Genomic DNA, 21,560 nt, shown 5'->3' with positions numbered 1-21,560 from the left:
ATATCCAAACTTGAGTTGATATTTGCATTGTACTCTGGACTACTTTAAAATACAGTTTAAGTAATTTACTAGGGTGCCTGGGTGGCTTAGTGGGTTAAGTGTCTGCCTTTGGCTCAGGTCATGATCCCAGGGTCCTGGGATCAGCCCACATTGGGCTCCCTGCTTGGTGGGGAGCCTGCATCTCCCTCTGCCCCACCTCCTGCTTGTTCTCTCTCTCTCAAATAAAATCTTAAAAAAGAGAGAAAGTAATGTACTAGTTGTCTACTGCTTCAGTGGTGCACCTGCCTATTGGTAGTGATGCATGCAACATTAGAGCCAAATTAGTCTGCTGAGTGCTCAGAATGTTCCAGTATACAACTGATGAGCATCAAAACGTTTGTGTTGCCAAAACTTATGGTGATTTTTAACTAATTTCTCTTGGCCTATGAGTGGTCAAAACACGAAAAGAAAGAGCATAGGGAATATCAATTATATAATAGATAAGTCCTACACTATGAAAATAGAGTCTCTTAACTTCGAGAGCTTATGTATGTAATATTAACAAAAATGATTATATCACAAACATTTAAAAATGTATATGTAGATAGTGCTACAAATGTTTAAATAGTGCCTACTCAAGTAGTCATCCTTGACCAGTTCGGTACTGGTTTACAATCAGGTAAGAAATTTATTCCAGGATTTAAATTAGTGCACTAGCTTCTTAACTGAGGAAGTCTTTCTGTGGGGAAAAAAAAGAAAGAAAGAAAGAAGGAAGGAAGGAAGGAAGGAAGGAAGGAAGGAAGGAAGGAAGGAAGGAAGAAAAGAAAAGAAGTTAGCTGATTTAAAACAGTAGTGACATAGCTGACTTACATTCCAGTAGCCACAGTGCTGGACTGTGCTTTGAGTAGTCTGGTGTAGACCGCATTCTCCGATTACAATAAAAGTAGAAGTTAATGGGAAAAAATTTCAACCCTCTACCCACCCTGGAGATCTTATACCTTTTTTTTTTTTTTTAAGATTTTATTTATTTATGTGAGAGAGAATGAGAGAGAGCGAGAACATGAGAGGAGAGAAGGTCAGAGGGAGAAGCAGACTCCCCGCTGAGCAGGGAGCCCGATGTAGAACTCGATCCTGTGACTCCAGGATCATGACCTGAGCCGAAGGCAGTCGCTTAACTGAGCCATCCAGGTGCCCCGATCTTACACCTTTTTAAAAATTAACTCAGATTAAAGAAACTTGTAAATCACGTTTCTAAGGGCAATGAAATATTATGTATTAGAACCCACAGGATATGACTGAAGCTCACCATAAGCTAGAATATTAAAGTCCCAATTACATGTGTTTTTTTTTTCCTTTCTTTCCCTTGCTGTTTGTCTCTTCCTATGCTACCTCTAGACTGTTTCTCTGTCTCTCTTATTTAATTCCACTGCTATTGAATAGTTTATGAGCTTGTAGTTTTCTCAGTTTTGCTTCTTTTTCTTTAAAGATTTAAAGATTGAATGTCTTCAGGAGAGTCAAGATATGAATTTGCAAAAGTTAAGGAATTCAGAACTCATACTTACTGAAGCTAAACAAAAAATGAGAGAACTTACAATTAACATCAAGATGAAGGAAGATCTAATTAAAGAATTAATAAAAACAGGTAATACTGTCCTGTGAACAAGCTTATATGAGAAAGAAAATCTTCTAAAATTGCTTCTGATGTTATTTTAGTTTTTTACCCTGAGCTCTGTCCACTGTAGCTTGGAACTTGGCATAACAAGGTATGTTTCATAGCCAATAGGTGGACATTAGTTCTCAGAAGAACATTGTTCCACTGGGATTTCAGCTATGAATGGTTCTACCACTGGGAACTCTGTGTTATGCTGAAACTCTAGGGGTACTTAATGTTTTTTTTGCCACTTTTTAAGAAACATTATACTAGGTATCTAGGAATATGTCAGCTATTTTTCTAACTCACTTTAATATTAAATTACTAGTCCTTATTCTTTTGGATAGTTTGTTTTCAACATTGTTGATTAACATTTCAAATGTAGATCATTTTAATTTCTCTGAAGATGTAAGGATTTATCCTTGAGAGCTATTCCCTTAGTGAGCTGAGCTTTTAGCTCTTCCCCTTAGTTTCAGCTTCTGCCTGCTTGGGTGTATGTACCGCATCCTCTCCTCACCCTTTAGCTACATCATTAGGCTGGTCTTGAAAATCATGTCTCAGTCTTTTGGGGTTTTTGCCCCTAATAGACTCAAAGGGTGAGCTTTGACTACTTTGAAATTCAGTAAGGAAGTGAAAGGATAATAAATAATAAACCACAGCATTTCTTTTTTCAGCTTCAGTGAAACATGGGTCACATTTAAGGGAACTGAAGGAAATGTTACCTTTTTTTCCTTTAAGCCCGAGGCTATAATCATGCTCCCATTACATGAATGATGGTGGCTCCCAGCTCCTCTGCCAGCAAGGGGCAATCTGCCTTCCCACTTCCTTCCTCTTTCTGGCAAGCTTTTTTTCTGGCTGGCTGCCTCTTTTCTCACCCTCCTCTCCCTAACCACTGTCCCAACGCATTTCCCTTCCTCAGTCCTGGTGACGAATGTGCTCTGTGTGCATCATTCTAGCTCCTGGTGTCCCAGATGTTTAACTGAGCTTGACCACGCCGCTCCTTCACAGGCAGGATCAATGCCAGTAAATCTCTCTCAGGAGCGATGAGGAACTGATTTAGGAGTGTAAATAGCTTCTCCACCAGGGTACAGCCTGTGGAAGTTAAGGCTACGTGCCCTTCTGGAACAAATGATTTTCTTTTTGATAGGTGAGGCCGCTGTGGGATCTCTCCCTAAACAAGCACACTTTTGTAGCCCCGGGGTACTCATCCTTGTTGCCTTAAGGTAGAGGATACTTGAACTTGCACAGAGGGGCTCCTCTTCTTACTCATTCGAACCAAGGGCACTTTGGAGCTTTCCTTAGAGATGGTGACTCACAAAAGGGTCACCGTGTCTTCCCCCAAAGAGCAGTGATCTCAGCCAACAATAAGTGATGACCACCTGTATTTCATCATTTCTCATCATTTCTTTTACATTTTCATATCTTTGAAATCAGGATGCACCTTACTCTGCGTGGCATCCGGGCATTTTGTCATGTACCTGGTGTAAATGGCACTCTCCTTTTCTTCTTAGTGACTCACAAAGTACTGGTGTGTTGAACAATATAAGGGGTCTTAAATTCATTCACATATAGTAGCCATGTGTATTTTAAAGTTAGATGTAACCAGAGAGTTCTAGAGCCAGAAGACAACTCACAGTACATTGAGTTCCGTCATTGCTTTTTATTAAAAAATGGAGATTTTTCAGTACAGCATTAGAACACACTTCCCCTGGGGATAAGTCATCCCACAAGCTTTGGACTCTTCCATTGCCACGAGTTTGCTAGTTTAGTTCAGGGCTAAGTTGGCTGTTCAGAACAAATCAAAACCAAGTTCTTAGGGTCAGTAGCTGAGTTTAGGATGAAAAGAGATGCAGAAATATTTGTATTTCTGTTTTTCTCTATGCTCCAAATACTAGAAAATGATCGAAAAAATTCATCTTTGACAAGTTCAACCGAATGGAAAAAGAGGGGATGAATGAAAGATTTGTAAGAGACAAAATCGGTGTATTCTAGGGCTTTTTTGGATGGTGATTACAATAAACCAATTGTAAAAGACATTTTGAGACAATTGGGCAGGTGTGAATAGGGTCAGGTAGGGATTAATGTTGTGAGGTGTAACAGAATTTTTGGCTATGTCCATATTTGGAATAGATGTTTATTGCAGTGTTGTAGGTCGCCATGACAGGACATCTGATTGCTTTATAGTTCTTCAGCAAATTAAGGGAAGACAGGCATAGATGAAGCCAACTATGGCAAAATCTTGTGAACTCTCGAATCTCAGTGATGGGGGTTCATCAGATTATTTTTTTACTTTTGCTATGTTGGGAATTTTTCATAGTAGAGAAGACAAGATTACAGGTACCGAGAAGCCAAAGTGTAGTAAGCAAAAAGCCAAAGAATCACCCCAAGTATTTTTCTTACCTGGAGTCTGATGCCAGCAAAGCTAATACCCCAAATTCAGAAAATCAGAAACATTCAAAGATGAGCCTGTGAGAGGCTGGACTGGCACTAGGTGCGAACAGTCAGTAAGCAGCTGATTATTAAGAGCCCAGGTGGCAAGTTGTATTTGATGGGGGTGAGCGAGGACAGCTGGGCTCATGCTGCTGGGTCTTAAAGAGCGACACGCCCAACCAGATTTTGCAGAATAGAGCATTTTTGAGGTTTTGATATTTTACTTCGTTTATTTTTTTAAACGTAATTTATAATTGTTACTATTATTACTGTGGTGAAGGTAACGATGCCAAGTCGGTAAGCAAACAGTATTCTCTGAAAGTAACCAAACTTGAGCACGAAGCAGAACGGGCGAAGGTGGAATTAACTGAAACAGAGAAGCAGCTGCAAGAGCTAGAAAACAAAGATCTTTCTGATGTTGCTTTGAAGGTAAAATTACAGAAGGAGTTCCGTAAAAAGATGGATGCCGCAAAGCTAAGAGTCCAGGTAATTTTCAAAATGTAATTGTGTGCAAACTTACTTAAGGCTTACTGCTTTTGTAGCTGGTTAGGAAAGAAGTAGGATTCGGTTTTCACCAGCAAGAGAAATGCGATGGCAGCTCTTCTTTCCTGGTATGCTGGCAAGTTTGCCTCCTTTCAATCTGGGACCTATATTCTTCATTTGAGAAGTATATTAAAGTTTTTATCAAAAACCAATGGTGAGAAAAAGATAATCACAGAACTGTGTTCTTTTCTGAGGGATAAAAGATTGATGATTTAGTCATACATAGAGAACATCTGGTAGGCATAGGGCATTTTGTGCACACACTCAGCAAATGCTATTATTTCAGACCGTTTTCTGAAGCTGTCACTGATTGCTTTAGGAAAGGTTCGTAACTGACATCTCATTCTTGATTTCCTAGCACTGGATTTAGCTATGACCTCAGAAATAGCTACCATTAACAATGTCATTATCTATGAGAAACTATACACAAAAATCTCCCTGTAATGGAGTGTTTTTGTGTATAATGAAGCCATTTTCAAATGGTTTGGGGGATGATCAGAGTGCTTTGTCAGTCCGATTCTAATGAATTTGCTAGAATGCTATCTCCATTTTTTTCATTCATGACCTATTACTTTCCTGTTGTTTCCACTGTGGGGAGAGTGGAATTGTAGTTCACCTGTTCAGAACATGATCAGTTTATTTTTGGAACTGTGCCACAATTATTTTCTCTCAGCAAGGTCAGTGTCCACTGCACATGAGCAGACCAAACACCAAGTTCCACCTCAAACATCTGGCCCTTCCCCCCCAATTTTTTTTTTTTTTTTTTTTTACCTAAGTAGCCTGTCAACACAGAGCTAGCATAGTAGGACTTAATATATGAACTGCTTAGAGAAGGACATGGTAGTGGTATATGTCACCTGTCCTACTTTCTTTCATAATACTTATTTCAGGAATACATGTTTTCGTTTAGCACTTCACCTCAGAGAGTCTTGGGATCAGTTCTTTTTCACTTTTCAGTCCTTAAAATTGGGACTACAGTGTCTAACAAAGTGCTCATATTAACAGAACATTAGTAGAACAAAAAAATTAAGCTCTTTCCTTTGTGTTTATTATGAAATTTTACTTATAATTTCATAGTTTTCAAACTTTAGTTCTGATTGTAATTTTTATTTTCAGTATTAATCAAAATGATTATTTTTCTAAGGAGGTTGTTGATCATATATACACACCTGTGGTTTAAGCCTTATTTGTGGATTTAGCAAAGATTTTTTCCCCAAGTTTTTATTTAAATTCAAGTTAGTTAACATATAGAATTGTATTGCTTTCAGGAGTAGAATTTAGTCATTCATCACTTATAGCACCCAGGGGTCACATGACGAGTGCCCTCCTTAATACCCAACACGCATTTAGCCCTTCCCCTCCACCCCCCCACCTCTCCATCAACCCTTAGTTTGTTCTCTCTAGTTAAGAGTCTCTTACGGTTTGCCTCTCTCTCTCCTTATCTTATTTTTCCTTCCCTTCCCGTATGATCATCTGTTTTGTTTCTTAAATTCAACATATGAGTGAAACCATATGGTATTTTTCTTTTTCTAACTGATTTATTTCGCTTAGCATAATACCCTCTAGTTTCATCCACATTGTTGCAAATGGGAAGATTGCATTTTTTTTGATGGCTGAGTCATATTTTGTTTTATATACATATATCTCTCACATCTTCATTATCCATTCATCAGTTGATGGACAGTTAGGCTCTTTCCATAGTTTGGCTCTGGTTGATAATGCTGCTATAAACATCAGGGTGCATGTGCCCCTTGAATCTGTATTTTTGTAGCCTTTAGGTAAATACCTAGTAGTGCAGTTGCTGGGTTGTAGGGTAGTTCTAATTTTAACTTTGAGGAACCTCCATACTGTTTTCAAGAGTGACTATACAAGCTTGCATTCCCACCAACAGTAAGAGGGTTCCCCTTTCTCTGTACCCCAGCCACATCTGTTTCCTGTGTGAATTTTAGCCATTCTGACAGGTGTGAGGTGGTACCTCATCGTGGTTTTGATTTGTATTTCCTTGATGCCAAGTGATGTTGAGTGGTTTTATTTATTTATTTATTTTGGATAGCTAATTTTTTAAAAATAAACATATAATGTATTTTTAGCCCCAGGGGTACAGGTCTGTGAATTGCCAGGTTTACACACTTCACAGCATTGAGTGTCTTTTCATGTGTCTATTAGCCATCTGGATGTCTTTCTTGGGAAAATGTTTGTTCATGTCTTCTACCCATTTCTTAATCGAATTATTTATTTTGGGGGTATTGAGTTTGGTAAGTTCTGTATAGATTTGTTTTGTTGAAAGGATGCTAACTAAGTTCTGTTAGAAAGGATACTAACCCTTTATCAGATATGTCATTTGCAAATATCTTCTCCCATTCTGTTGGCTGTCTTTTGGTTTTGTCGACTGTTGCCTTTGCTGTGCAGAAGTTTTTATCTTGATGAAGTCCCAGTAGTTCATTTTTGCTTTCGTTTCTCTTGCCTCTGGTGATGTATCTAGGAAGAAGTTGCTATGGCTGAGGTCAAAGAGGTTGCTACTTGTGTTCTCCTCTAGGATTATGTTGGTTCCCTGTCTCACATTTAGGTTTTTCATCTATTTTGAATTTATTTTTTTGTATGGCATAAGAAAGTGGTCCAGTTTCATTCCTCTACATGTTGTTGTCTAGTTTTCCCAACACCATTTGTTGAAGGGACTCTCTTTTTGTCAATGAGTATTCTTTCCTGCTTTGTCAAAGATTAATTGGCCATACAGTTGTGGGTCCATCTCTGGGCTCTCTATTCTGTTCCATTGGTCTCTGTGTCTGTTTTTGTGCCAGTACCATACTGTCTTGATGATGACAGCTTTGTAACAGAGCTTGAAGTCCGGAAATCATGATGCCTCCTGCTTTGCTTTTCTTTTTCCACATTGCTTTGGCTATTTAGGGTCTTTTCTGGTTTCATACAAATTTTAGGACTGTTTGTTCTAGCTGTGTGAAAAATGCTTGTGGTCTTTTGATAGGCATTGTATTGAATGTTTAGATTGCTTTGGGTAATACAGACATTTGAGCAATATTTGCTTTTCTCATCCATGAGCATGGAATGTTTTTCCACTTGTTCGTCTCTTCTTCAATTTCATAAGTGTTGTATAGGTTTCTGAAGGAAAACTTTCCTTTCTTTTACCTCTTTGGTTAGGTTTATTCCTAGGTATCTAATGTTTTTTGGTGGAATTGTAAATTGAATCAATTCCTTGATTTCTCTTTCTGCTTCATTATTGGTGCATAGAAATGCAACAAATTTCTATATGTTGATTTTATATCCTGCAGCTTTGCTGAATTCACGTTTCGGATCTAGCAATTTTTTGGTAGAGTCTTCTGAGTTTTCTACATAGAGTATCATGTCATCTGGAAGAGTGAAAGTTTGACTTCTTCCTTGCCAATTTGAATGCCCTTTATTTCTTTTTGTTGTTTGCTGAGGCTAGGACTTCAAGTTTGTTTGATCTACTTTTTTTTTTTTAATTTCTGTATCATTTATTTCTTCTCTTATCTTTATTATTTCCCTTCTTCTGCTGGTTTTAGGCTTTATTTGCTCTTCTCTTCCCAGATCCTTTAGGTAAGTTTAGGTTGTATATTTGAGAATTTTCTTGCTTTGAGGAAGACCTGAATTAGCAAAAGTTTTTATATGTTCTATATTTAACACAGCTACAATGATTAACTAAAAGATTAAAAAAAGCTTACTATTAGGGTTTGAGAATTATCATGGTTTTTTGTTTACTATGTTTCTTGTTGCATATCCTTTTCTGCTAAGGGGATTGATAAGGAAAGAAGACACAGAACATAATTAAGCTCAAAAGAAACATTCCACACAGCATGGGACTGACACAGGATTCCCGTATAGTTTTAGAAATGGCTGTGCCTTTGACCTATTCATGCACACCCAGCGGGGAAGTGGATGGTGGCAGGGCTGGGGAGGAGGATGGTAGTTACCCGTTAAGCGTCTACATACCAGATGTTTCATATGTATTATTTAATCATTATTTAACCCTTTAGAGAGTATTTTTACTGTGTTTTACAAAGGAGAAAACTGAGGTTTAGAAAGGTAAAGTAACTCATTCAGAGTCACATAATTGAAGTGACTAATACTTTTCAGTACTCTAACATCTCATGCCATTTTACAATATTGAAATACTAGTGTTTTTATTGGTACAATAAAGTTTTTTTTAAGTTTTGAAAACTTAAATTCTTTTATTTAAAAAATCTAAAATCTGTATTCTTTATGTCTACATATATGCAGAGAGTATATAGTGTGTTAATGCTTTAAAGCTGCTTACTATCAAAAGTAAGTTACAAAGCCAGTGTCCAAATCTAGGGATGGGAAACTACAGAGTCCTGTGGCCTTCAGGCTAGTGGTGCTCAAAGTCACCTGCAGATCATTCGTTATCCATCTATGATGAGAGAAAGGCACATAGGGGCACAGCTCCCTGTATCAAAAAGGTCTCAATGCAGACAATGTCAGGTGAACCCAACAGTATGCAAGCTGAGAACAATCTGTGACCAGTACTGGTGCTGCTCTAAGCGACAAAGCCTCTGTGAATGCCTAGTTAAATGAAAACAAAAGCTGTTTTTGCCAACAATTTATTGCGAAGATAAGGGAAATAACTGTAGTCTGCATAATTTACAAATGATTTCACCCTTTTTATGTCATATGAGAGGTACTTAGTGCAATGTTAAAGCACATAGTACAGGTTTAAAATATATGTTTGTTTGATGAGGATTAAATTGGAACACTGATATTTTCTATTAGTAGTATAAACTCTGCAAACATTCACACATATTTTATGCTACTCATCAATAATTTTAGCAAGATGAGGAGAAGCTTTAAGAGAGTTAAAATGGTAATTGTAACGGTTAGTCACTGTAAGGCAAATGGTATCAGTTCTGATTATCTTAACTCAGGGATTAATTATTCAGGTATAGCTGGATAAAAAAGAGGAGCCCAGTGGACTACTTTTGCAATCACATGGAACAAATTTCTGTGAAAAGATCTCTAAGATGAATAGAGAAAAAGTGAGGTGAAAAAATAGTCTATTTAGAATATATATGAAGTTATTTGCATGCATATTAATTATTTCTGGAAGGATAATTAAGAAATTGGTAATTTGGTGTTGGGAAACAGAACAGTAGATTTGAGGTCTGAGATAAGTCTTTTAAAATAGAAGTACGGTTTTATATTTTAATTTTTATCATTTTTAAAAAAACAATAAAAAAGCAAAGATACCAGTTTTGTTCTGTTTGGCTGATAAGTATCAGGGAGGCTCATCATTCATGAAATCTGGTGAAGATTACGATGGTGACCCAATTGTCAAAGTAGACCTGTAGGAAACAATTAAGAGCCTGTCAGAAATAATGAAAATCTAGGCAAAATGCTTACCTTTGTCATAGAATGAAAAGTTTAAGTTTACTGGAGGTTTGATGCAATTTTTCATTTTGAAATATTCCATATGATCCGCAGGTCTTACAGAAGAAGCAACAAAACAGTAAGAAATTGGCATCACTGTCGATCCAAAATGAGAAACGTGCTACTGAACTAGAGCAGAATGTAGATCACATGAAATATCAAAAGGTACAGCTGCAAAAAAGACTTCGAGAAGAAAATGAAAAAAGGAAGCAACTGGATGCAGATATCAAGCGGGATCAACAAAAAATCAAAGTAATACTGTCATACTTTCCTGCTAAGCCTAATAGGAAATGTTAAATGGCTCAGGGCTGACGAAGCCAAGGTCTCCATTTACTTGGCTTCTGAGGGATCTCACCTTGGCCTGACCTCAGCTGCTGTCCTCATTCACTTAAAACTTTGTTCATCTACATAGTAAAACCTATTTATTGAATTCTGAGTACTGTCTTGAAGGCTTTGACTTCATAAAAGAAGGTACAGTGATGACCGTTTCTCTAACAAGGACCTTTACTTGAGACTGTCAAAAACATATAAAGCTGACTTTCGAAAAAAATATCTAACATTTGGTAGGATTTCCCATTTCCAAAGTGTTTCGACATGGACTGTCCATGTGACAGCGTGGGGAAAAGCACGAGGTAAAAATGGTACCATTTCATTCCTAATGAGCAGAAGAATGATCAGACCTCTCTGTCCAGCAGTTCTGTAGACTGGATTAGTCTGGGGAGGAACTAAGGTTATCTGCCTGAGCTCTGGGGCCAGACTACCATGGGTTCAGATCCTAGCCTTCTCAGGTCATTTACTGAGAAAATCGCTTACCCTCTCTGAGTCTGTTTATTGTCCTCGAAAATGGCCTTAATCATGCCTACCTCACAGGGCTCTTTTGAAAAGAGGACGACGATAATGGTCATGACAACAGCAATAAGAAACGCTTACCTGGCAGTAGCTTCCAGGCTCTTTTCTGTTGAAATGTTAAGCTGAACATTGGGACATAATTGATTTCAAGATTTTTAACTTTGGAATATAATCTATTCTTAGACCTTAAAAAAAACACACACACACACACAATTTAGTGATGCAACAAAAGGTTAAATAACATTTAAGCCTAGTTACTGATTCTTTTTTTTAACAGCTGTATTGAGATATCCTTCCTATGCCATACAGTTCACTCACGTAAAATATACAGTTCAGTGGGTTTGGGCATATTACATTACTTTTGTAAATTTTGGTAAAATAAATACAAAATTTTCCATTTTAATCAAGTGTAAATGTACAGTTCCATGACATTGGTTACATTTACAGTGTTGGACAACTGAGACCACTAGCTATCTTCAAAACTTTTTCATCACTCAAAACAGACACTCAGAACAAAACGTTAAGCAGTAATTTCCCATTTCCCCCTTCCCCTCCAGCCTCTGGTAACTTCTAATCTAATTCTGTCTCTCCGAATTTTCCTATTCTAGCTATTTCAAAAAGTGGAATCTTAAAATATTTATCCTGTGCCTGGCTTCTTTCACTTCGTATAATATTTCAGTGTTCATCCGTGTTGTAGCATGTATCAGAATTTCATTATTTTTTGTGGCCAAGTAATACTCCGTTGTGTGTCTAGACCACATTTGGTCCATCCATTCATCTGTTGGTAGACACACAGGTTGCTTCCAACTTTTAGTTACTATAAGTAATATTGTGGTAAAAATTGGCTACAGGTTAACTATTCAAGTCCTAGGAGTGGAATCTCTGGGACATATAATTCTATGTTTCATTTTTTCAGGAATCACCAACTGTTTTTTGGTAGAGAACAGAGCCATTTTACATTCCGACCAACAATGTATGAGGGTTTTAATTTCTCTATATTTTTGCCAACACACATTATTTTCTTTCCATTACAGTCGTCCAAGCATGTGTGAAGTGGTATCTCATTGTGGTTCTGATTTGCATTTCCCTAATGACTAATGATGTTGAACATCATTATAGGCCATTTGAATATCTTCTATGGAGAAATGTCTTTCAAGTTCTTTGTCTGCTTTTCAAATGGATTATCTTTTTAATTAACTCATAGGTGTTCTTTATGTACTCCAGACATTAAACTCTCATATACATTACTTCCATATATTTTTCCCATTTCTGTAGGTTGTCTTTAAACTTTTTTTTTTTTTAGGGGGTTTATGGGCAGAAAGAGAGGGAGAAAGAATCTTTTTTTTTTTTTTTAATGATTTATTTGCTTTAGAAAGAGTGAGCATTTGAGTGGGGGGGTGCAGAAGGAGAGGGAGAGAGGAAATCTTCAGCACAGTCTCGGATCAGTATAGCGCCTGACGTGGGGCTCAATCTCACAACCCTGATACCATGACCTGAGCCGAAATCAAGAGTTAGATACTTAACCGACTGAGCCACCCAGGTGCCCCAAGAGAATCTTAAGCAGGCTCCGCTCCCAGTATGGAACCTGACAGAGAGCTCGATCTCACAACCGTGAAATCATGATCTGAGCCAAAATCAAGAGTCAGATGCTTAATCAACTCAGTCACCCAGGTGTCCCTTTAAAGTTTCTTGATAATATTCTTTGATGGAGCAAGATTGTTATGATTTATCTATTTTTTCTTTGGTTGTCTGTGCTTTTGGTGCCTTTCAAAGATTCACTGCCAAATGTGAATTCACAAAGATTTACCCCTTTGTTTTCTTCTAAGAGTTTTATGGTTCTAGCTCATGTTTAGGTTGTTGATTGATGTTGAGGTCAAACTTCATTCTTTCGCATGTGGAAATCTAGTTGTGCCAGTGCCATCTGTTAAAGAGATTATTCTTTCCCTGTAGAATGGACTTGGTACCCTTGTTAAAGATCAGTTGGCTGTAGCCTTATGGATTTATGTCTAAACTCAGTTCTGTTCCATTTGTCTGTGTGTCTGTCCTTATGCTAGCACCACACTGTTTTGATTATTGGCTTTGCAGTTAGTTTTGAAATGGACATAAGTCCTTAAACTTTGTTGTTGTTCTTTTTCAAGATGGTTTTGATCATTTGAGACCCCTTGCAATTTCGTATGAATTAAAGAATCAGCCTTTCCATTTATGCAAAGAAGGCCATTGGAATTTTGATATGTATTGCACTGAATCCCAGAGTTCTTAGGGTGTATTGACATCATGACAATATTAGGTCTTCCTACTCATGAGCATGGGCTGTCTTTTATTTAGGTCTTCTTTAATCTCTTTCAGCAATCTTTTATAATTTTCAGTGCACAGACTTTTACCTCCTTGCTTAAATTTATTTCCAGATATTTTATTCTTTTAGATGTTATTATAAATATAATTATTATCTTAATTTTCTTGAGCTACTCATTCTTAATAATGTAATAGTTATTATACCAGTAGTTAACATTTATCTTCAGTCAGTACTATTCTAAGCACTTATGTGTTTTGTATCTCATTTAATTCTTTTTTTCCTCCAGTATTTTCAAATTTTTTTCCTCCTAGATTCTTTCTTAACATCTTAGATTTTTCTCATTTTAAAATTATCCTCGTTAGGGGCACCCGAGTGGCTCAGTGGGTTAAGCCTCTGACTTTTGCTCAGGCCATGATCCCAGGGTCCTGAGATCCAGCCCCACATCAGGCTCTCTGCTCAGGAGGGAGCCTGTTTCTGCCTCTCTCTCTCTCTGCCTGCCTCTCTGCCTCTCTTTCTCTCTCCGTCAAACAAATAAATAAAAATTTTAAAAAAATAAATAAAATTATTCTCTTTAAACCTAATACTTTTCTCTTTCTTATCCCCTTAATGACCAAACTTGTTGATTAGAAAGTTGACTGGACCTGTTTCTAGCTCTTGTGCTTCCATTCATTTTCTCATCCTCTGCAGTCTGGCATCTGGCTCCTGGCTCTACCATCCACTCCAAAGCTCTGGAGAAATTCACTAGTGCTCTCTCTGTCACTGAAGTCCTTATAAAACCTCAGCTGTATCCAGCATAGTTCACCACTCCATCTTGAAATATTTCCCCCTTGTCCTTCCCCTTGGTTTTTCTCTGTCTTTGCTAATTCACCCTACACTATCAGCCCTTCACATAAAAGAATTCCTCAGAGTTCTAGCTTTATGCCTCTTCTGTACTCTGTCTTAGGTACTTCATCTTTTTCCATCGCTACAGTTCAACTCTGACAACTTCCAAATTTAATCCTTAATCCCGGATTTGCCTTTGACCTCTGGATTCCTGTGTCTGGCCACTGACCTCTTCATGAGGTTGTTTTATAGATGAATTCATGACCTTCCTTACATCTCTCCCCACAATTCCCCCTCCCTGTTCCATCAGGGAAGAATACGAAGTTTTCCATGTGCTTTTCCAGACATTTCGATCCATTCAGATAGGTGAACTAACAGTCATCCTTGCCTCGGTCTTCTTCCTTATAACCCATGAACCACTAAGGCCTGTAGATGCTGTTTCTGAATATCTTGGGTCTGTTCGTTTCTCATAATTACTGCCAACAACCTAGTTTCTGTGTTATGGTCGTTCCTCCATTGTGAAGATTAGGCCTGCCTGTCAGTCACGTGATCTTTGGTCTCAGCTTCTCCTCTCTCCTAGACCATAGTTTAAACCAACAAAACACAGCAGTCTCTAAATCTCAAAATAAGAGGTGTTTTTTTTTTCTTTTCCCTAAGCAGTGTATAGTGCATAGTGTGCTGAAATGCAAATCTGCCTGTAACTTAAACTTTTTACATTTTTATCTAGGGCAGTTTCGCTTCTTTTGGCCATATCTCTCATTCCAGGGAAACGACCCTATTTAAAGGTAGAATGAGTATCCAGGAAAAGGAACGGTCTGCCCCAAAGATCTATTGAAGTTTCCACTACTTCACGCAAAAATAGAAAACCTGCTCACAGTCCTCTGTCGGGAGCTAACTTTGCTCAGAGACCTCTGTTTATAGCTATTTGACTAAATAGCTTCCAGAGAATACTAGGATTTCTGCACAGGTTCTCGTTAGAGCAGCAGTTCTTACCGGAAATCTGTGGAGGAACAATAAAGAAAAGGCATGGGAACCCCTGAAACTGTGGACCATCGTGTGATCTTGAGCTTTTTACTTCTCTAAGTACCAGTTTCCCCTTCTACACCATGGAGTTTTCGATAGTCTCTGTCTCGTAAGATGACTGTGAGGATTAAGTGGCATAATTAAGTAGCTGTGAGAAGCCTAGCATCATAACCAGTGCACAGCTACTTTAGTATTACAACAGGGATTAGATTATAAGATAAAGGCAGTAATATCCAGAGCAACATGTAGCAGAGAGGGTAGGACCTACTGCAGTTACTTTTAAAGCGTTGATGGAGGGAGACGCATAGCAGACAGTTTGCTCCCAGTGCCCATAAGGTGTCTTTATTTCTACATCTTGGAGTTGTTGTGACTGTGACTGGGGCTAAGTTATAACTACGGACCAGAGCCTGGGCTAGAAAACTAGTGGGTCAATATAATGGGGTCAAATTCACTTGTAATACAGTGCAGATGAACAGACCAAGTAGAAATGTGTTATTTAGTCAATAGAAGCCCTCTGTTCTTTATAATACCTGCACCCCTCTTGTTCTGCCCAGCCCTTATCATGATAATTGCTGGAAATACAGGAACTAACCACATGTCAACCTGTTCAGACTTTGTTCTGGTAATTTGGCCATTTTCTTTAAATTCCCAGCTCTCTTGAATGAGAATATGCAGTTTCTTAGTCTCTCCCATCGTCCACCCTGTGCTTCTCTCCCTGAAGAGAGTGCAGTTTATGTGGTGGTTGGGTATATAGCTTTCACTGCATCGCATGGCGTGGAAGGGAATTTCAACCAACTGAATTTCAGTTGGTCCCTGGGAGTGACTGTGACCGCTGTCCCTTGTCTGCCTTTCTTTGCCCTGATGATGAAGCCCAGAGCTGGTGTAACATGTAGTCTGGTCTTGCTTTCAATTTAGAGCTCCTAGGCACTTTGGCTTCATTTCATCTCCTAATGGCATTGTAAGTCCCCGTGGAGGCAGCTGGGTCTTCTGTCTAGCTTCCTAGCCCAGTCCTCATCTTCAGTGTTGGGGTCAGGGCCCCATGACAACTGACTCCCATTGGCTGTCAGGTTCCATGTCACTTGAGGCCATGGAATCTATCATCAGTCTGTCTTTGCTGACTCTACTTCCCACTCCGTCAGCGAGCCTGGGCAGGCCCACGTGGGTGTGGGACCTCTGCGCTGCGGTCTGCCTTCTCTCCCTCTGCCCTCAGTGATACCTTATTCTCCCCCTTTCGGGGCCAAAACGCACGAGGCCAGGGACACACATCTTTATTACCACCTCTTTTCTCCTTTCTGCCCTTCCCAAGGCTGGAAAATGAAAGAGTTTCCTTCTACTTTCTTTATATCAGTACTTCTGAAATTATCTGTGGAGAAGGTGCAGTTTTCCTGTTGTTGTTAGTTCGTCACAGCCCAGTACTTTTGTAAAACATGAACTGGTCATAAAATGAAATAAAAAATTAAAATACAAATAAAAGTCTATCTTTTCATTATTATAGCTATTAATATTCAACATACATAAAATTACTCTGTACCATTGTTTTAAAGGTTTCTAAACACTTTCAGTTTCTATACTTACCCATCAGGGACCAGTAGGAGACGGTAATGTGGACCAACCCACTTTGGTTCCTGGCCTCCTTCCTTATTCCTGCTAAGCGTTAGTGGTGGGTAGTAGCATCTTCTCTAAACCCCAGGAGAGCATCCAGGGCCTATTAAGATGTGGATGAAAATGGAAGAAATTTTGAAAATACTCTTCATAGGACCATGATCTATCTTGGAAGGCTGTTCACATGCTGCAAAATCCTGTTTCTGAATGCCATAAATGGAATACTTTTCATATTTCTACTGTCATAAATTCTAATATCCCTATGGCAGATAGGTACCTTGGATAGCCCAACTAAAGGACATGAGTTCAGAAAGGCAGAATAGAAAAGCACCTTTGGGGGCGCCTGGGTGGCTCAGTGGGTTAAGCCGCTGCCTTCGGCTCAGGTCATGATCTCAGAGTCCTGGGATCGAGTCCCGCATCGGGCTGTCTGCTCAGCGGAGAGCCTGCTTCCCTCTCTCTCTCTCTGCCTGCCTCTCCATCTACTTGTGATTTCTCTCTGTCAAATAAATAAATAAAATCTAGAAGAAAAAAAAAAGAAAAGCACCTTTGTAATTTTCAGACTCTTATCCCTGTTACACTGATTTGTGACATTGGTAAACCATGGGGAAAAAAACCCTAGTTTTGTTAATATCTCCTGGTTTTTGCTTTGGTGAGGGGCTGACATTGTTTTCTTCTCAAATAGCTCCAGCTTTCATCTACTCATTCTCTTTCTTTTTACAAAAATATTTAATAAAGTATTAGATAAATATTCAATGATAGCCAGGTAGTAAAAGCAATAAGATGTTTTCAATTTCTGTTCTCTGCAGGAACTAAAGTTAAAATCGGAACAGGAAGAAGCTCTGAAACTGAGAGCTGAGGAGCTTGATGCATTTAAGATGAAAAAGAGAAAAGGTTCGTTTGGAAGAACAGACCAGCTCCAGGTTTGTCTGTCCTATTCAGTGTTTCCTGCTTTCTGTTTGCTCCGATGATGGTCTAAATGGAGGTATAAAATGGTGGACTCTGAATAAAATCTGCAAACACTAGACCTTGCCACTTGAATACAAATTTTCTGGTATTTCTCTGAAATGTGTCTCTCATTAAAAAATTACTCTCTCATCCAGAAATGTGCTGTGTTCTTATTTCAGTAGAAATGGATTTATTTGAATGTTGTAGAATGTAAACATGAAATCCATGTTCACTAGATTGTTTCCAAGGGACTAAACCAGTCTTGATATTCAAATAAAGCCTGGCTTATTCCCACGGAAACAATATATGTCTAAGGATCAGAGCCCTCCCTCCGATTCCTATGTAACTAAATTACATATGTACCACATATGATGAATTAAAAAGTTTTTGTTTTAGTGCCACATTTAAAAAATGAAATCCAGGGGCACCTGGGTGGCTCAGTCAGTTAAACATCTGACTCTTCATTTCCACTCAAGTCATGATTTCAGGGTCAAGAGATTGAGCCCCATGTTGGGCTCTGTGCTGAGTATGGGAGCCTGCTTGGGATTCATTCTCTCTCCCTCCCCCTCTGCCCCTCCTCAGCTCTCTCTCTCTCTCTCTCTCTTTAAAAAAGAAAGAAAGAAAGAAAACCGTAAACTAATCTCAAAGTTCAAAGAAACAACATCTTTGTTTTATGTAAATTCAAAATGGCAATTCTAAAAATGTTACTGAAAAAAATAATGCACTGAAAACTGTAATTATGCTTAAATGCTAATATGTCACCTTAATGCTGAAAAATTTGTTTTTTTAAATTTTATGTATCTTAATAATAAGATTTAGTACCTGAATGTATTTCCAATTTATTTGTTCATTTTTAAAAGATTTTATGTATTTATGAGAGGAGAGAGGAGAGTGAGCACCAGAGGAGGGAGAACTGAGGGAGAGGGAGAAGCAGGCTTCCCACTGAGCAGAGAGCCCAACGTGGGACTTGATCCCAGGACCCCCGGATCATGACCCGAGCCACAGGCAGATGAGACACTTAACCGACTGAGCCACCCAGGCACCCCTCCAGTTATTTATTTTACTGGTGTGTGTTAGACACTGGTTAAAGTGCTATCACCCTGACATTCCATGCTGCTTGGTAATAGTATGTCTGGGCAGACAGGGTATGCTGGGAGTAGGAGAGATAGGAATGCAAAGAATAGTGAGACCTGTTTTTCAAAATGTTAAGGATCTAAATTTTAAATGAATACGATAACCAGAAGATTCCCACAGCTTGCACTCTGTAGATTAAATATATTAATAAAACAAAAATGAAACTTCATGTTTTTTTAATATTGTAAAACAAAAATGCACTTTCTAGGATTGGACTGTAAACAAGAACAAGATTATAAGGTAATCCATACGAGTATCCAAAGAGCTTAGAGTAGGACATTGATTTGTAATGAAGCTCCTTTATAAGAAAGCATTTAAAATTGGGACTGTGTGATAGGAACCTTTGCTATAAAAAGAGAAAAACAAATCAAGAAATTTTCAGAAAACTTACTAAGATACAGTGAATTATACAAATCATAACCTTTATTCAAATGCAGAAAAATCTATTCATTTATTATTGTTTCCCTAAAAAACTTGTATTACGTGGACTCCTACCTATTTTTCAAAGCACTATTAAAATATTACTTACTCTGTGAGGCCAGCACTGACATTTCTTCCATTTCCCAGGCAGAGCCAATCTCTGCCTCCATTTTTGCTGACACGGTACCTAGGAGTTAGGTGTATATAGAATTTATTATCAATAATCAGAGTTTTTCAGGTCTCCCTCCTGTTGGAATGGACCTTACAAAAGACCTGTTATTCATCTTTCAAACTCCACATACAGTCAAGGAGTGTTTATAGAGCATTTTATCTAATTGGTAGACTTCATAGGGTCTCATATACAGAGTTTCTAAGGTAGAACCAGATATAACAAAACTAAAGTATTTCTGTAGCTGCTCTGGGATAGCCTTCCTGTTTCTTATGGTTGTTTCTTATGAATGAGCTACTATTTTAGGCTTCAGTTATATTTGGATGTGATAGCGCTTGTAAAACCTGCTAGGTAGGTCTGGATGGAGGTCTACATAGCTCTGGATCTTCTTTGCTTTGGCCATCTTGCTCTCTTTTTCTTATGCGTATTCACTATCTCATTTTTTTTCAACCCTTTTTTTTAAAATAAAGATTTTTATTTATTTGGGAGGAAGAGTGAGCCAGTGAGGGGAGGAGCAGAGGGAGAAGCAGAAGCAGACTCATGATCTAAGCTGAAGGCAGACACTCAACCAACTGTATCTCATTGTTTTAATATAGATTTCTAGGCACCATTTTTAAGCTGGAGAAGAACTGGAAAATAGTGCTGTATTGATTTGTTTTCCCATTATTTGTTGTTTAGCTTGGTGTTGCTATGTCTGCAGTACAGATGGGCACTTGGTAGAGTTCATCTTGGGTAGGCATATTCCATTCATATTTCTGTTCTCTTTGTTTCTGGGTGTCCTCGATTCAAGAGAATACTAAGATGCTTGTTTCAGGAATCTTTTCAGCTCTGTTTATTTTATAACTACTTGATGTTGACAGGCTACCGTGCAGAGTGCATTCCCGTGCTCCACCATATGTGTCTTCCACGGGGTGGGTTCATTTATTCACTTCGTTGACTGATGGAATCAGGCATTCATTCAATCAGTCATTTGACATTTTCCTGAAGCCAGTCATGGGCTGGAAGTATACCAGGCATGGGGGATAGAGAGGCAGAAAAGACAGTCTCTGCAGTCCATCGAGGAACTCAAGAAGAGGAGAGAGACTGTAGAGCAGCTGGCAGCCTAAGTGCTACGAGGAAGGTGCGCTCCTCTGTGACCGAGAAGATCCCAGGATGTTCTCACAACTGACCCTTCATATCTATGGGGAAAACTGTCAGCCCTTTCTTTGTCAGCCTAGACAACCCCAGACTTGAACATATTTGGGGAAGACACCTTAATTCCTTATAAGACACAGCAAGATGTTAACTGGAGCCATTCTTGATGGGTTTAGACAGGAACAGTTTTACTATCCTCGCTGGGAGTTTTTAAGTGTTCACTTAAGGTGTTTCAGGTAGTTTAGAAATGTTCATTTAGGGTGTTTTAGGCAATCAGAAGTTCTGTTATTACCCTATACATCTTATGGCAGAAGAAAAACAAGTGATGTAACTTTTCTTTGGAATTTTAATGTAGAAAATGGATGAGCGAAAGAAATGGCTAGATGAAGAAGTAGAGAAAGTCCTGAACCAACGTCAAGAACTGGAGCAGCTGGAAGAAGACTTAAAGAAGCGAGAGGCCATCGTTTGTAAGAAGGAGGCCCTGTTACAGGAGAAGAGCCACCTAGAAAATAAGAAACTGAGATCAAGTCAGGTATTCTCTCTGTTATGCTCTTTGACTGTGGTTGTAAGCCAGTGAAGGAGGATTTTTTTCCTAGGAAGTAAGGCAGACCACTGTGAAATTCGAAACTGCAAGAAAATCTGTTCTGGTTTTCAGTGTATTTTGCATGTTAGTGCTTATTTAATGACCACTAAAATCTATCGCAATTTTAACATCAAATGTTCCATGTTCTGCCAAGTATGATTAACTTTTTTTGGCATTGAAAAATTATGGTAAAATATACATAGCATAAAATTTGCCATTTTTAAGTGTATGATTCAACGGCATTAATCACATGTACAAGGTTATACTACCATCACCCTATTTCCAAAACATTTTATTACCTCAAATAGAAAGTCTGTAACCATGAAGCCACAACTCTTCATTTCCCCTGGCAACCTCTATTTAAGAAATAAATTGTACCGTTTGATGCTGTAGAGAGAACACTGGTAATTTGGAAAAATAGTCTTAAAAATGATCTAAACTACCCAAAGTTAGGGGTTTGCAGGGTTCCTTTAGAAGAAAGACTTTATGTAATGAAGATATGTTCATTTTTCAGATTATAATGACGTGGGGGCCTTTACAAGAACTTTTGCTGGAGAACTCGGGTTTT

At 38.4% G+C, this 21,560-nt stretch overlaps 1 protein-coding gene and 1 long non-coding RNA gene across 6 annotated transcripts in view; one reads left to right on the top strand and one right to left on the bottom strand.

Annotated features, from left to right (window-relative positions):
- Positions 1-21,560, bottom strand: part of LOC123393585 — a 60,421-nt gene that overhangs the window by 927 nt on the left and 37,934 nt on the right. For all 4 annotated transcript variants that reach the window (XR_006608413.1, XR_006608415.1, XR_006608414.1 and 1 more), the window contains 4 exons: positions 19,216-19,293; positions 16,581-16,710; positions 10,949-11,052; positions 9,839-9,933 (listed from right to left, as the gene is read on the bottom strand). This is a non-coding gene — a long non-coding RNA (uncharacterized LOC123393585). The remainder of the gene's footprint in view (positions 1-9,838; positions 9,934-10,948; positions 11,053-16,580; positions 16,711-19,215; positions 19,294-21,560) is intronic.
- KIF27 (kinesin family member 27) overlaps positions 1-21,560 on the top strand; it is a 95,808-nt gene that overhangs the window by 48,702 nt on the left and 25,546 nt on the right. For both annotated transcript variants that reach the window (XM_045086068.1, XM_045086067.1), the window contains exons 9-13: positions 1,466-1,621; positions 4,341-4,546; positions 10,073-10,270; positions 17,414-17,527; positions 20,765-20,941. In XM_045086068.1, the coding sequence (XP_044942003.1) occupies positions 1,466-1,621; positions 4,341-4,546; positions 10,073-10,270; positions 17,414-17,527; positions 20,765-20,941 (851 nt within the window). The remainder of the gene's footprint in view (positions 1-1,465; positions 1,622-4,340; positions 4,547-10,072; positions 10,271-17,413; positions 17,528-20,764; positions 20,942-21,560) is intronic.

Source organism: Mustela putorius, unplaced genomic scaffold (assembly GCF_011764305.1).
Source record: "Mustela putorius furo isolate JIRA1106 unplaced genomic scaffold, ASM1176430v1.1 tig00000876_pilon_pilon_pilon, whole genome shotgun sequence".
Classification (NCBI taxonomy): Eukaryota; Metazoa; Chordata; class Mammalia; order Carnivora; family Mustelidae; genus Mustela; species Mustela putorius.
Note: the sequence above shows the minus strand (reverse complement) of the source record. Positions and strands in the feature narration are given on the sequence as shown.